Source organism: Lagenorhynchus albirostris, chromosome 6 (genome assembly GCF_949774975.1).
Source record: "Lagenorhynchus albirostris chromosome 6, mLagAlb1.1, whole genome shotgun sequence".
Lineage (NCBI taxonomy): Eukaryota > Metazoa > Chordata > Mammalia > Artiodactyla > Delphinidae > Lagenorhynchus > Lagenorhynchus albirostris.
The window spans coordinates 19,135,851-19,153,120 of record NC_083100.1 but is presented as its reverse complement, the minus strand read 5'-3'; the positions used below and the strand labels follow the sequence as shown (position 1 = coordinate 19,153,120).

General features: G+C 38.1%; 1 protein-coding gene across 1 annotated transcript in view; it reads left to right on the top strand.

The window, feature by feature from the left end:
- The window catches only part of CNOT9 (CCR4-NOT transcription complex subunit 9), a 28,101-nt gene extending 11,355 nt beyond the window's left edge, over nt 1–16,746 (top strand). Inside the window, exons 3-8 of the mRNA XM_060152118.1 lie at nt 460–575; nt 2,488–2,597; nt 7,265–7,374; nt 12,591–12,689; nt 12,905–12,996; nt 14,422–16,746. Of these exons, the coding sequence (XP_060008101.1) occupies nt 460–575; nt 2,488–2,597; nt 7,265–7,374; nt 12,591–12,689; nt 12,905–12,996; nt 14,422–14,590 (696 nt within the window). The 3' untranslated portion in view covers nt 14,591–16,746. The remainder of the gene's footprint in view (nt 1–459; nt 576–2,487; nt 2,598–7,264; nt 7,375–12,590; nt 12,690–12,904; nt 12,997–14,421) is intronic.
- The last annotated feature ends 524 nt before the right edge of the window (nt 16,747–17,270 follow it).

Here is a 17,270-nt window from a genome sequence, read left to right as displayed (position 1 = left end):
TTGTACATATCCCCACACATATACCCATGTTCTTATCTCCCCCTTTTGCAGTTGCTACCTGACCAAGGAGAAACTTTTTTGTGAGTCACTGTGGTTGATTTACTAACACTTTCTGGCTAGCTATCTCATCACTGCAACTAAAAGTAGGGTGTTGACAAAAGGGGGGATTATAAATATGAGTCCCTCAAGTGAAAGCCTCAACAGGTGATGCAGGATATAGGAGGAAGTATGGTTGACCACAGTTGCCTCCATAGAGGTCTTCCTAGGGATATATGTAGAAATGTCTCAGATAGTCTCAGTCAGGTATATTTATGATGAAAGGATAGGAGTATTGTTTATTTCTTCCCCCTCTTTTAATGGTTCGCTTCTTATAGGATACGTGGAATTAAAGTTATTTGCTTTCATACCATGGGAATTAAAGTTGTTCCTTGTTCATCTGGTGCTGATTTCCATTTTTAGGAAATTGTAAATATTTATCCATCTATCAACCCACCCACCTTGACAGCACACCAGTCTAACAGAGTTTGCAACGCTCTGGCATTATTGCAATGTGTAGCATCACACCCAGAAACCAGGTAAATACTTTGAATGAGTGTGTGGGTAGAGGTTTGTGTTGAATGTGGTCCTAACTTCTGAATGATGAGAGGAGGGTCATGCAGTAGGGTGCACGTGTGTGGGTGTGGATCTTTGGGACTCTTCTTTTACTTTTTTTTTCCTCAAGAATTTCTGGTCTCTAATTCACCAGATTTTAGTGTAGTAACAATATGGTATTGTTTAACATGTTCTTATATAATTAATTTTTTGCCTTTTCAAATTATGGTAAAATATAAATAATGTAAAATTTATCATTTGAACCATTTTAAAGTATACAGTTCAGTAGTATTAAATACATTCATAATGTGCCATCATCACCACCATCCATTTCCATAGTTCTGTTCATCCTGTAAAACTTAAACTCTATACGCATTAAACAATAACTCCCCATTCCTCTGCCCCCCAGGCCCTGGCAACTACCATTCTACTTTCCGTCTATGATTTTGACTATTCTGAGTACCTCGTTATAAATGGAATCTTATAGTATTTGTCTTTTTGTGATTGGCTTATTTTACTCACCATAATATCCTCAAGGTTCATCCATATTATAGCATATGTCAGAATTTCCTTCCTTTTTAAGTCTGAATAGTATTCCATTGTCTTATTTACTTTTTACCCATTGGTAGCAAGGAACTTTAAAGGATTGGTGGTCACCTCTCAGGAAAGGTCAGGCATACAGCTACTTCTCCCTCCTGAATCCATGGTAGGCATCACTGTGCCACGCATGAGGCACAGTGCATGGCATTTAGTAGGAGTTCAGTTAGTATTTGGACTCAGCATTTTTTCTCACATAGTAAGCCAGATTTGGCTTCAGAATCTTTTTTAACACAGGATTTTAGGCAACCTCTGTAATAAATTAGAATTGGCTTTCAAATTGAGACACTTTTGCCTTCCTGCTATATCTGACGAATTAAGAAAGGGGAGATTCTGTTCAGGAATCTGCTTTGTGACTTTTATGGCCTTAAAGCACTTAATAGTCATTTTATTAAAGCCTTTCCTCTCTTTGTCAGGTTTTCCTTATAAAATCTGAGTGCTAGGCTGGCATTGATCTTTCGGAACTTTAGAAACATTGCTAAGAAAATTACTTTTAAGTACTTAAAAATGCAAGAGTACTTTCTTAAAATTTTTGGGTGTTGGCTCTCCTGTAAGTTATAATTATAAATTATATAAAGTAATAGACTGATTCCATATTAGTTGCTGAACATATTAGCTGCAGATTGAAATGTTTTTAGGATACTTAGTGTATCTGAAAGCTCTAACCAAAAAAGAGTATTTAAGCATAACAGATAAACCTTGATAATGGCTGCTTTATTTTGTTGTCTTGGTTTATAAGTTTTTCTCAGCTCCTACCTGTGAATATTACTGTTGACCCATAAACTAGATGAGGGAGGGCATCTAGGAGAATCTCTTGGGCCCTTAAGTGCATTTTATGACCTATTTTTTAAAACTTGCAGTTGGATATTTTATCAGTTTTTAAAGTACTTGGTACTGAATACAGGGAAAATTGTGTGTTCTCTTAACCATTGGTCTAGGCTAGGGTTTGAAGCCTTGACACTATTGACATTTTGGGCTGGATTAAGTCTTTGCGGTGGGAGGAGGGGGATAAGAGGGGACTGTCCTGTGCATTGTAGGATTAGCAGCATCCTGGCCTCTGCCCAGTGGATGTCAATCCCTTCAGTATGACAACCAAAAATATATCCAGACATTGCCCCTGAGGGGGCAAAATCACCCCAACTGAGAACCACTGGTCTAGACTAATGACCAGTAACAGTCTTTCCTAGAGATTCCTTGGTCAAGCAGTGTTATAGGCCTTATAGAATTAACCACCTGGGAATGTTCAGAATCCTTAGAAATTAACTCTGGGCTCTGAATGTGATTATTTTTTTCTTTTAGGTCAGCATTTCTTGCAGCACACATCCCACTTTTTTTGTACCCCTTTTTGCACACTGTCAGCAAAACACGTCCCTTTGAGTATCTTCGGCTAACCAGTCTTGGAGTTATTGGTAAGTTATTAGGATCGTTTCGCAAGCCTGGGATCATCATCATTCATAATAGTGGTCTTAGGTGTTTTGTCTGTTCCTTTGTAGCTTTTGTTCACCAGTTATTCATTTTTGTCTTCGGGGTTGAGTCTAATAAATTAGTTTTTACTAATAAATGAATATCAGAACATTATTGCTCTTACCAAGTACCATTCTGAGTATTGTTAATAAGGCTGTAAGACCCAACATTTGGGATTAAATTCAGTGTGTATGTAGAAATGTTTAATAATTGTAGGGAAAGTAAAGAACAAGAGTGTTAACCAAAAGATTATTATTACAGGAGTAAGAATTTGAGTTTGTTTCTTGGTTTGATTTTTCATCTTTGTCACTTCTGAGCTGTTCTCCCATAATTCCAGGGATTTACTTTCTGTTTTAGCTCGTTGAATTTTTGCATGCTCAAATTAATGTTTCCATGTACATTTATTATGGGAGATGTGTCTAAAACGCTATATCAGCTATTTCAGATCTTAGACTCCTAGGTAGTAAAATCTTTAGATTTGTGAAATGTAAATACATTCAAGAAGATTTCTTTCCTAAATTGCCCTTCCTTTTTTCAGTGTCTTTTTCTCATAGTTTTTGCTCGACATACTAACCAAATAATAAGAACATTAGTTATACAAACTTTGTTTTGTTTGGTTATTATTTTTATGTTCAACCTGTGTTCACATCCTTATGTTTATAAACCATGAATCAGGAAGTATAATTTAAAAGTTTGGTATTTCTCAGGAACATTTTATTCTACTTTTAAGAAGTAACTGTTATCTCATACTCCAAATGAATGTTATTGTTTTTTACATCTTCTCCCAAGTGGTACTGTAATTAGAAACTTTTTTCCCAATATATTCTTTCCAGCTTGTAAGATATAAAAACGTCTCGTGTAGGATTTAAAACATCAACATGATTCCAGCCAAAAGAAAACACTTGTATTCATTATTCTAATTCAAATCATCCTACTTCTGCTGTTTTTTTTACTACTGTGGTTGGATGATGCACTTATGTGTTGTTAGGGTAAATGTTGACTGTGGTGGTGGGTGGAAACAGTACTTGGACGGTATTAAGCCAGTTGTCTACCCTTGCATGTATTTTTAGAAACTCAGTTTCTCCCAAGTCGTTGAGAGTACAAGCAGAAGGTGAATGTTTGGGCCTAGACTTTTTCCTGCAGTTCAAGGGTTATCAGACAAGTTTGAATATAAATGAAGTGATACGTAACATAGATTAGAAAATACTTGAAACTGAGTAAAAGTAAAAATACAACGTATCAAAATTTATAGGATGCAGCTTAAAGTAGGGCTTAGAGGGAAATTATTAGCATTAAATGCTTATACTAGAAAGAAAGAGAGGTCTTCAATCAGTGAGCTAAGCTTTTCTTTAAGAAACTAGAAAAAGGAGCAAATTAAACCAGAGCAAACAGAAGGAAGGAAATAATAAAGACTAGATATCAATGAAAATATGAAAAGAAAATCAATACATAAAATCAGTGAAACCAAAAGCAGTGTTTTTTTGTTTTGTTTTTTGAGATATAATTGACATATAACATTGTATTCGTTTTTGGTATACAACATGATTTGGTATATGTATATATTGCAAAATGATCAGTACAGTAAGTTTAGTTAACATCCATCATCACACCTAGGCAACATTGTTTTTCCTTGTGATGAGAACTTTTTACGATCTCTCTTTTTAGGATTTCTCTTAGAAGCTTTCAAACATACAATACTGTATTGTTACTGTGGTCATCATGCTGTACATTATACCCCTGGGACTTATTTATCTTATAACTGGACGTTTATACCTTTTAACCACCTTCACCCATTTCATCCACCCCAATTTTTTATTGAAAAAAATTCAATAAAATTAATAAACCTCTATCCAGACAGACTGATAAAAGAGAAGGCACAAGTTACAAATACCATAAATGAAAGGGGGTGCATTATAAAAGACTCTACAGACAATTAAAAAGATAATAAGATAATACTGCTAATAACTCTTTGTCCATAAATTTGACAACCTAGGTGAAATGCACAAATTCTTTGAAAATACGGTCTGGCAGAGTGCACTCAAAAAAAAAAAAAGAGATAAGCTGAATAGTTTTTGTAGTTAAAAACCTTCCAACATAGAAAACTCTAGGCCCAGATGGTTTCAACTGGTTAATTCTACCAAAAACTTAAAGAAGAAATAACACAAATTCTGTTAAAAACTTTTCCATAACATGGAGAGGAGGCTTCTCAACTCTTGGTGAGGGCAGCATTACTCTGATAATAAAAACAGAAAAAGAAGTAAAAAGACTATAGACCAGTATCCCTCATGAACACAGATGCAGAAATTCTCAACAAAATGGTAACAAATCAAATCCAACAACATGTAAAAAGGATCATAATGACCATGTGGGTTTTATCCCAGGAAATCATTCTGGTTCAACTTTCAAAAATCAGCCATTATGATTGACCGTATCCACAGACTAGAGATGAAAAATCATGTGATCTTCTCTGTAGTTTATAAAAACAGCCTTTGACAGAATTCAGTATCCATTCGTGATAAAAACTCCAGCAAAGCAGGAATAGAGGGGAACTTTCTCAACCTGATAAAGTACAAAAACAAAAACAAAACCCTTCAGTTAAGATCATAGTTAATGTGAAGAACTGAATGTTGTCCCCCTAAGATTGAAAACAAGGCAAGGATGTTCATTCTCACCAGTCTTATTCATTCTCATCCTGGTTATCCTTACCGGTGCAGTAAGGCAAGAGAAAAAAAATAAAGGACATACAAATTAGAAAGGAAAAAATAAAATATTGGCTACATTTTATAGCTATAAATGGAGTATAATCTTTAAAAATTGTGAATCACTATATTGTATACCTGTAACTTGCACAGTATTGTACAGAAACTATACTTCAATAAAAAAATTTTTAAAAAAAGGAAAAAGAAAACTGTGTTCACATACAACATGATTAACTGCATTGAAAAGTCTTGAAGAATCTACAGAAAAAAGCTACTAGAACTAGTGAGTTTAACAAGGTTGTAAGTTATAGAGTTATTATACAAAAATCAATTACATTTTTGTGTGCTTGCACTAAACAGTTAGAGATTGAAATTTCACCAAAACGTGAAAAACTTGGGTGTAAGTCTTACAAAATATGTGCATAGTCTATAGCTAAAAACTATACAACAAGGACAAAAGAAATCAAAACCTAAATAAATGCAGAGATACACCATATTCATCAATTGGTTTATCGTTAAGATGTCGTTAAGATGTCGTTCTCCCCCAGATGATACATAGATTTAGAGCAATTCTAACAAAATCCCAGTAGGATTTTTTTTATAGAAATTGACAAGGTGATCCTAAAATTTTATCTGGAAAGACAAATGAACTAGAATATGCATTTTTTAAAAAGAAGGATAAAGTTGGAAGACATATACTACCTGATTTCCAGACCTACTGGAAAACTACAGAGTCAAGACAGTGTGGTATTGGAGAAAAGATAGACTTGTAGAGCAGAATGGAGAGTACAGAGATAGACCCACACAATTATGGTCAATTGGATTTTTGACAAAGCTGCAAAGAGAATTTAGTGAAGAAAGGATAGTCTTTTTCAGTAAATCGTGCTGGAACAATTGGATATCCATATGTAAAGCAATGAACCATGATCTATACCTTGTACTCTATACAAAATTAACAAAATGGACTTTAGACCTACATGTAAAAAATCTAAGTGAGATAATAATCTGCCATCTGCAGCAGGCCATGTTAGTAAATTATGGTATGCGCTGTTTAGAGATGTAGCATTTGTAGATTGTCAGTTCTGGTTAAAGTAAATGATATTACTCTCTCCTGAAGTGATTGACTTTAGTTATTACAGGTCCAGTTAACTAAGGCCTTTCATATAAAAGCTAGTGATGCGTTGGGCAGCTCAAGGAACAGTCATTTGTTTAATGGGACTCTGCCTCCCTATATGCAGAATGGAGAGGATATCAGTGAACTGTGTCTGACACCCGGTCAGTGGTGTAAGTTTAGAAACCAACAGAGTAATAGAATTGGGATGAATTTTAGAAGTCATTGGTCCAACTCTTATTTTATAAAGAAACAGAGGCTTGCAAAGGGAAGGTAACTTTGTCAAACTTAGGTAAACTAGTTGTGGAACCAGAATTGGAATCCAGGTGTGTGTGTTTCTTGTTTAGGTATGCCCTACAGTGTTTGTGCTCTTTGGGAAAAGAGGGCAATTGAATAACCAGGAAGTAATGTTTGTTTATGCCTATTGTGACTTAAGTAGGATTCAGACTGACATCCTTTCTTTGCTACCTGGGAATGTGCTTTAATACTGATGTAGAAATCTTTTCTCTTACCTAAGGTATATGGAGAAGAGATGGTGATATTATTGTATGAATGCCTACCAAGAGTGATAGAAAAATTATTTAGATAGCTAAACAGATGCTAACTATATGGTAGACCAAACTTGGTACCTGATCTTTTAGTGTTGACTGATAACAGTCAACCTGTGCTTTTCTTCCTCTTTTTTTTTTTTTTAATAAACCACAGTTTGTGTTGTATGTTAAGTTCCACAACTAGCTGGATGAACAATTTTAGTTGGAAACCCTGACTCTGAAATAATTTTGTTTGTCCATATTTTCTTTAGGGGCCCTGGTGAAAACAGATGAGCAGGAAGTAATCAACTTTTTACTGACAACAGAAATTATCCCTTTGTGTTTGCGCATTATGGAATCTGGAAGTGAACTTTCTAAAACGGTGTGTGTTTTTATCTTAATTAGATTCTATATTGTTGACTCTTGGGCTACTTCTTCATGGTTATCATTTTCTGCCTCTCTTCAGGTTTTTTGAAACTTTCATGAATGTTTTTTCTCTTTTAAATAAAAATTGTTATATAATGATGATTTTAAAACCCAGACCCGTCAGAAGAATATCATGTTAAAACACTAAATTTCTCCCTTTCATCTGAACCCACTTCTCACTACACAGGTGTATTATTCCAGACATTTTTTTATGCATAATCAAGTGTATATATACTTGAGCTTCTCCCTACTTTGCACTTTAACCATGGATGATAATGTGACTGGTATAAATTCTTAACCTCTTATTTTCCCTCTCAGAACTCCATTGCCATAGCCCTGTTGTCTTCCGGTATTGAATGTTGTAGTGAAATCTTGGGTCAGCCTAATATTTTTCTTTCATTGGTGAACTTGCTTTTTCTGTGTGGTATCTATAAGCTTCTTTTATAATTTTTAAGTTCATTTGATAATTTTTTTTTTCTTTTGGCTGCGCTGGGTCTTCGTTGCTGTGCGCAGGCTTTCTCTAGTTGTGGCGAGCAGGGGCTATTCTTTGTTGCAGTGTGTGGGCTTCTCATTGTGGTGGCTTCTCGTTGTGGAGCACGGGCTCTAGGTGTGCGGGCTTCAGTAGTTATGGCACGTGGGCTCAGTAGTTGTGGCTCATGGGCTCTAGAGCACAGGCTCAGTAGTTGTGGCACACAGGCTTAGTTACCCCACAGCATGTGGGATCTTCCCAGACCAGGAATTGAACCTATGTCCCCTGCCTTGGCAGGCGGATTCTTAACCACTGGACCACCAGGGAAGTCCATCATTTGATAATCTTATATCAGATTTTTTTTCTGGAAGAGCCTACTCTTTGTGTCTCTTTTTTGGTTAATTTTATAGTTTTCCCTTTGATTTGTTTTGGCCTCTTGCTTCAGCAACATCAGTTATGCTGTATTGTCTATTTTTCAAATATATATTTTTTCCCTCTCTACTTTCTATCTTTAATTTCATATCGTGATTTTTCTCAAGGCTACTTTTCCATGTTGCTGACTATTTTTAGCAATATCTTACTTCTGCTTCCAAAGTGTATCTAGTCACATTGACTAGACTAGTCACTCTAATTTTTAATTTGGTAAATACTTATTGCTGAGTTGGACATAAGTAGATGTAATGATTTAAATTTTTTTTGTTTTGAATTCACAATACAAATAAAGTAAAAATTCAAATGCTACTACAAATGGGTATACAAACAAATGGAAGTCTCCTACCATAGCCTCTCAGTTCTTCTCACCAGTGGTAACCAGTATTACTACTTTCTTGTAGAATCCTTCCAGAAGTATTCCGTGTATACATGTAGCAGTTTAATTTTGTATTAATTTTTTTCCTCTAGTCTCTGCCTCTCACTTCTCATGTCCTTTCAGCTCTTCTTTGAATTTTTTATGTTCTTTGAATTTTTTAAAATGTTCTTTAAAGTCCACATTCTCTTCAATTTCCTTGAAAATGCAGATAAGTATTACTTGTTACCCCTGTGTAGGGTATGTCTCAATAGAAGTTTCCCTGTGGGCGTCTTTTTATCCAAGATTGCCATTTGTTTAAAAATAATGGATGGAAAGAGAGATGTTATGAGCTGAAGTTGGCAGCTTTTAAGTCAAGTATTTTACCTCTGAATACTTTTCCACCCAGCCTGCCATCTAAGGTTTGTGTGTTAGGGAGGATTTAAACCTCTGTCTTCAATTTTCTACTAACACACAAAGAATAAGTGACATGTGATCTATGTTCATGCTTTTCTTTTTTCTTTGTTTTTTAAATAAATAAATTTATTTATCTATTTATTTATTTATTTATGGCTGCATTGAGTCTTCATTGCTGTGCACAGGCTTTCTCTAGTTGCGGTGAGCAGGGGCTACCCTTCGTTGCAGTGCACGGGCTTCACATTGCAGTGGCTTCTCTTGCTGTGGAGCACGGGATCTAGGTGCGCAGGCTTCAGTAGTTGTGGCTCATGGGCTCTAGAGCACAGGCTCAGTAGTTGTGTCTCCCGGACTTAGTTGCTCCGCAGCATGTGGGATCTTCCCGGACCAGGGCTCGAACCCATGTCCCCTGCATTGGCAGGCGGATTCTTAACCACTGCGTCACCAGGGAAGTCCCTATTCATGCTTTTCTTCTCTCATTTGTCCCTTAATTTTATTCCTTTTGTTAATTTCAGTGGCTTTCCGGGACCGGATTGGAATGGTTACAACTGTATTCTGTCATTTTTTATTCATAGTTGCCTATGAATAGGGTTTTTTCAAGTTGGCTTCTTATGGCTGGGACAGAAAAAGATTCATTGCTTCTTTAGTGACATTTCTTCCAGGAGCCCCCATCCTAATGATCCCTCCCCTATTTACATTCCTTGCCCATTACTAGAATTAATTCATCCTTGATGTGTAGATGTTCCCATTGACCTTTACTACGCTTCAAGTAGAATACTTTTCCTATCCTACGTTTTATGGTTTATAGTCACTTCCTGGCAAGTCTTTCTTCTTTTGCTCCATGCAAGCAGACACCTCGTTGTGTTCACTTTTTATGTACGATGCTTAGTCAAACGTCTTGCCATAGTAGACACCCAGTAGAGCAGAGGTTCTCAGTCAGAGCTGTGTGGCATGATCACCTGTGAAGTGTTTTTGTTTCTTTGGGGTTTTTTTGGGCTGTGTTGGGTCTTAGTTGCGGCACACAGGCTCTTTTGTTGCAGCGAGCGGGCTTCTCTCTAGTTGTGGCACGTGGGCTCAGTAGTGGCAGCACCTGGGGTTAGTTGCCCCACGGCATGTGGGATCTTAGTTCCCCGACCAGGGATCGAACCCGTATCCCCTGCATTGGAAGGTTGATTCTTAACCACTGGACCACCAGAGAAGTCCCTGTGAAGTGTTTTTAAAACATCAATGTCCAGGTCCCATATCTGACCTACTGAACCGTTCTGCAGGGTGATAAAGTATGGACATTTGTGTTTTTTTTTAAATCCCCCTGGGTGAGTGTATAGTATAAGTTATTTTGGAAAGCTGTTATTTTGGAAAGCTGTTTGGCAGTATCCACTATAAACATAAACCTACCCTATCACCCAAAAATGTATACCCAAGAAAAATGAGCTCTCGGGAATTCCCTGGCGGGCCAGTGGTTACGACTCCACGCTTTCACTGCCAAGGGCCCAGGTTTGATCTCTGGGCAGAGAACTAAGATCCCACAAGCCACACAGCATGGCAAAAAAAAAAAAAGCTCTCATGGGCATCAAAACATATATAGGAGTATTTATAGCATTTTTACTATGCAGGGTAAATTGTAGTATAGTTACAAAATAAACTACACAATAGTTAAGAAGCATGAACTGCTGATACATGCAATGTGGCTGATATTATGTCAAGTGAAAGAAGCCAGATATATATGAGTTCATACCATATGACTCATATATGTATGTGAAATTCAAGAACAGGCAAGAACAGTCAGTGAGGATAAATCAGAATAGTGATTACCTCTCAGGGAAGGATATTGACTGGGAAAAGGCACAAGGGAATCTTCTGGGGTGCTGGAAATGTTCTGTATTTTATTTTATTTAAAATTTTTATTTTATTTCATTTTTATTGAAATACAGTTGATTTACAATGTTGTGTTAGTTTCGTGTGTACCGCAAAGTGATTCTTATTTTTTTTTTCTTTTTTTACATTCTCTTCCATTATAGGTTATTACAAGATATTGAGTATAGTTCCCTGTGCTATACAGTTGGTCCTTGTTGGTTATCTATTTTATATTTAATATTGTGTATGTGTTAATCCCAACCTCCTAATGTTCTGTATTTTAATCTGGTTGTGGTTCACAGATGTGTAGGATGTAAAAATTAAGATACACTTAAGATTAGTGCACTTTACATATTTTACTGTGTATATGTTTGTATTAGTTTCTTATTGCTGCTATAACAGATTGCCACAAGCTTGGTGGCTTAAAACACCACAAATTTATTCTCTTACAGTTCTGGAAGCCAGCAACCGTACATCAGTTTAACCAAGCTAAAACTAAAGTCAGGGTGCCAGTAAGGGCAACATTCCCTCTGGAAGCTCTAGGAGAGAGTCCCTTTCCTTGACTTTTCCAGCTTTTAGAATTGCATTTCTTAGCTCACTGCCCCCTCTTCCATCTTCAAAGCCAGCAGTGTAGCATGTTCAGATCTCTCTCTGCTTCTGTCACATCACCTTCTCCTCTATTGTCAAATCTCCCTCCACTTTCCTCTTTAAGGACACTTGTGATGATTACATTTAGGGCCCACCTGGATAATCCAAGATGATTAATCTTCCCCTAAGATTCTTAACTTAATCACATCTGTAAAGTCCCTTTTGCCATATAAAGTAGCATCCCCAGGGTTTGGTGATTAGGACATAGATATCTTTGGGGGCCATTATTTAGCCAACCACAATGTTATACCCCAGTAAAATAGTAAAATAAAACAATTCCCACAGTTGTTTCTGAAGAGCAGCTGAGGAAGAGAATCATTATAATAATCATTTGACTTGAATTAAACTAGTATTTTTTTAATCCCATCTATGTAAGAGTTAATGAGCTTAAAGTGAGTATATTCTTTATTACTGTTGGAACAATTTTCGAAGGGAGGCTTAAAAGTCTTATTTTCTTTAAGATCTTTTAAAAATAAGAAAAGATTTACCTAACTCATTCGGAAGAGATGAGGCATAGCTGAATTGCTAAAATCATCTTGGCCCATGGAAAAGGGAAGAGGCTCTGTGTTTAACTAGGTTTGATCTCAACTCTGAGTTAGTAGCTTTGTCACTTGGGACCTTAACCTGGCAAGTTATTGATCAACAGTTACACCTGGCACATAGTAGGTGTTCAGTAACAGACAGTCTCTCTGTTTTTAAGACTCTGATAATTATCTACCTTTTATGTAAAATGAGAATAACAATGGTACCTACCTCATAGGTTTGTTGTGAAAATAAGATAAGGCATGTTATGGCTTAAGGAGAAATTCCAGCACATAGTAAATGTCCAATATGGTAATATTTATTAATTTTTTTGTACTATGCGTGTCTCATCAAGTAAGTTATATAGAATGCAAGGGTATTTGCTTAGTTTTCTGCTTATGGTTATTCCTGGGAGAAAAACAGACAGTTGGAAGACAAGTCTGAGCAACGTTTTGGACTCCTTAATTTTGTTTTACTCCAGGTTGCCACATTTATCCTCCAGAAGATCCTCTTAGATGACACTGGTTTGGCTTATATATGTCAGACGTATGAGCGTTTCTCCCATGTTGCCATGATCTTGGTGAGTTCTTTCATTTGCCTTCTTTGAAACTGCTTCTGATCACACAGCTTAGTCGCTTTGCAGTCGATACTGAGCTGCTTCAGTCTCCCAACTAGAAATAACAACTGTGGAATCTTGTATAACTGTTCTTGCAATATCTGCTCTCTGATATCAACTAGGATTATTTTGTGTTTTGTGTGTTTTTTTCCTATCCCACCTTGTTTTGGGGGAAACAGGGTAAGATGGTCCTGCAGCTATCCAAAGAGCCTTCCGCCCGTTTGCTGAAGCATGTAGTAAGATGTTACCTTCGACTCTCAGATAATCCCAGGTAAACATTTATAGGATTTATAGGACTTAAATACTCTGGTGAGTATTTCAGGGGAAATACTCTAGTGAGCAGTTGCCCCATCTCATGGGGTAGCTCCTATGTCTTTAGGACAGGGAAGGGATAAAACTATATTTAGCTTGTCTGAGACAGACCTTGATTAATTCCTTTTAAAATCTGAAGTACTGAATTTAAAAATCCATCAGAGTTTTATCTCCCCACTGGAACTCCGTACCCTACTCTAAAATTCCAGAGAGTTCAGACAGTGAATCTTATGATACATTACTCCTGTGGTTTGAGCTTTCTGTTGCTACTCCAGGTGGTCAGAAAGAAAAGTATACTTTCAAAGGTCTCTTAAGAAAGGAACAGGCCCAGAGGGCTCTTGAATTATATTTCCAGTTCTCTTCCTGTAAAGTCCTTGAGCTAATTGTTTTATCTCCCTATGTTCGTAATCTTTCTGCCAGAAATCATACATTGTAGATACAATGCGTTTTAGAAATATTTGACCTTTTGCTTTGTAAATCCATAATTCATGCTGAAAGCCACTTGCTCAGATTCTGCTAAACCACATAATGGGTTGATTTCTGTGTTCTTAGGAATGAGGATAACTTGATTTAATGTGAACTCAGCCTCCTGCCACTGAGGTTATTTAAGCCCTAACTATTTCTTTGACCATTTTGTCTTGTCCTTTAGTGGTTCCTGTTTTCACCAAAGTTTGAAAATATGTTTATTTAAAACTCTCCTTGTACAAAGAAACTAGGCTGAGTACAAAAGCTATAACTTTTCTTAAAAAACAGCCTTATAAATAGTTAACATTTACCTTTTTGAGTTTTCAGATTCGACTTTTACTGGTCATATTTTAAAGTAAATGAAACATTTAAAAGTTCATCTGATAATAATGTTACCATAGATTTGTTTTTACTGCTCATCTCTTATTAAGGGTTTTAACTATAAAGCTGAAGCTGTTTTTGGAAAGACACAAATTTATATCAGTTTAAAGTTCATTAATTTATCATACTATGAGTGAGGTCATATCCCCTGTTAATGTACTGATTTTGGAATATTTCATTTACTATATAATCCATATATTTCCAACATGAGTATTATGACAATGTTTACTGTAATAAATCAGAAAGCAGTTTGAATTGAAGTAAATTATTGCACCATTTTATTCCATTTGCTTTGTCACAAAATTCTACATTGGGGCATCATTCTGAAAATGTTTGCAGACAACAGATCCTGGAGCAATCTGAGCCTATGCCTAACATAAGCTTTAAAGAATTTTAATGGCTTCTTAAAGTACCTTGACAGAACCATAGATTCCCAGGATTCTATGTATTTATATCTAAGAAAAGGGCTCTTCCCTGTCCCCCAGATATGGGTTTATTTGTTTGGTCTCCCTGGTCGGTTTGTTTATTTCTGATATAGGGCACGTGAAGCACTGAGGCAGTGCCTCCCTGACCAGCTGAAGGACACGACCTTCGCCCAGGTGCTAAAAGATGACACCACCACTAAACGCTGGCTTGCACAACTCGTGAAGAACCTGCAAGAGGGCCAGGTCACCGATCCCCGGGGTATCCCCCTGCCCCCTCAGTGATCCTCCCCCGTCCCCTCCCACTACTCCCCCAAGTTGGGGAAGGGAGGGGGAACCTGCGAGGAATACAGCTCAGGTTTTATCGCCGACTGGGAATAGACGACCTCAATGCTGAACTGCACTGGAGAAAAGGGGCACGGTACCCCTGCTGAGGTGTATGAGCTGCCATCAGGCTGCCTTGAGGACCTGGGCTCCTTCTGCTACTCCCAGGAAACGGGCTCCTGACACAGTGTTCTGCCACCACAGCCAAGGAGGGTGTCAACACCAGCAAATGCTGTATTTGCAGCATGCCCAAGATGACTGTTCTCCCTCACCTCTACCCAGCCACTGGCAGGGAGGGGAGACAGTGGTGACAGCAGCAGCACTCTAGGCATGGTGAACACCTGGGACCAAGCCATGTGGCGTTTTCTTATTTTGCCTTCCTGGAAGACTCAAGATATGTCTCTTCATCCTCTCTCTCAGTATTTGTTTACTTTGGTTTTTTGTTTTTAATCTCAGAGAGAGGTGTATTTAGTGGACACAAGCTGTAATATTCAGCAAAACTTTGTCAGTTGGTACTGTTTACAAGTCTGTTAGATGCGTAAGCTCAATAAAAAGTTGGTCTGGGCATTACATCCCCTCTAGCAGGCCAGTAGCTGCATGAGCTGTTGGGAGGAATGGGAGGCAGGGGAAGGATATAAAGCCAAAGGACAGCAGGAACCCACCACCTGTTTCCCTTCCCTTTCGCATTCTTTTACCCCTAGTTCTGGATGCCATAAGGACCTTAACCTTGCTTTTGGCTTTAGCTGCTAGCATTTCCAAATCTCCGTGCTTTTCCTTTCTTCACTTCCCTCCTATTAAACTTAAAACAGACGTCTTAATTCATCAGGCTGTCCTGGAAGGGTATTGTATTGGGGGAGGAGAGGAGATGGTGAACGTCACCTTCAGTTCAAGTCCTCAAAGATATTTTCTAGATGACTTTTAAAAGGGAGGTGTCTGTGCTTAAGATGATAGGCTACTTGATCCTATTCTTTGCCCTAGTGTGAATCTACAGTTCCATCTGTCTTCGTGATTGTACTTGAAGCAGTATTAGCTGAATGAGTTAATTTTATTCAGATTTAAGATAGAGGGCTGGACTCTGCTTCCTCACTTATTCCGTCTTTTTTTTTTTTGACACATTCCCCTTTGGTCTATGGGAATTACAGGGTTGCCACTAAAATATTTTACACATTTTCATATTGTGCCAGAGAATCCCCCTTCCTGCTCTGGAGCTTTAGGTGACTCTATTCACAATCCAGAGGCTTGAATCTGCAGTGTAAACTGCCTTGCTTTCCCCCAGTCCTTCCCCCTGCCATCACCTGCTTTCTCTGTCTCTAATCCCCATCTCCAGTCAAAGATGGGATTATTAACCCAACTAGAGAGAGACCAAGTATTTTTGGCCCACATCTCACATGATTGAAGGTGTCCCTAAATACATTTGGGGAGGGTTTATAAGGGGCAGGCTCAGAGAAACCTTTGCAGAGGCAGTTTGCCAACCCAAGGGCTCTTTCAAGCCGACTTTCACAAAGGGAGCCGGCTTGTTAGTTGGCTTCTGTCTCTTTAGAGCCAAGAAAGTAGTAATTAAGTAGCCTAGATGTAGAAAGGGTCGGATAAGCACTTATTCCCCTGCTTTCCAAAATGAAGAGGAGAACCAGGCCAACTCTCACTAATCTCAAGCCTGAAGAGAAGAGGTCGTGGAGAAATCAGAGAACAGCATGGACTGGATAAATGTCTTGACTCCCTTCAGCCCATAGTTTTGACCTGGAAAGTCCAGCTAGGGTAATCCTGATTTTTGCCAACCGCCTTCCTTCTGAGCCAAAGTTTTCTCATTCCCCCTCCTCTGGGGAAGCAGCTGAGGGCCAGGCCTTGCTCCCTGAAAAATTCTCTTCTGCATCTTTCGGTGCATTGGCCATTGTACTGTGCCAATAGTATCTTAATTCTTGTACCATCTATTCTCAGCTGGCCTTGGACCCCATGTAGGAGTTGCGGGGAGGGGTGGAAATGGGTATTGTTCCTTGTAGTTGATCCTGATGTCCTGTGTGTATAAAGAGGACCCCTCCCCTGCCCCGCATTTTCTGTGTTCCATCCTCACTCCCTCAACAGGATTGAAATAAAACATGCTTCTGTTTTTGTAACAATAATTTTTCTTTTAAACTGGAGATTTTATTTTGTCAATATCGAGGTATCTAGGCACCGTGGTCAGATGATCCTCATCAACCTTGCCTCTACCTCTGTTGAACAACACACACACACTGCCAAGAGGGCAGTGATGGTTCCTTTCTAGACAGGTTCTTTGGGAGAAGATTACTGATGTATAAAAGCTGTTTGCAAGGCTGAGATGGTGCCCTTTTTCTGACAAAGTATCTCTTGCTGGGGCAGAACCTCATTCCTGGCTGTAGTAGCCAGAACAGTACTAGTGTGGGAGAGACTTCTATAAATGAAGAGGTAAAGCTTGAAACATTTTATCAAAGACTTTAATATTCATTTCCTTCCAGGGCTCAAGACTTAGAGCACATCTCCAGAGTTGTTTCCATCCCTGTTCCTGGCTCTTAATGGGCGAGAGCCAACCTCTGCTTCCAGCTTCTTTTTTCCAAGGGTTGAGGGCCTTCATTTCAATGATGGAACAGGGCAAGGAGAGGCATTGGTAGCCTTCAGAGCTTCCTTA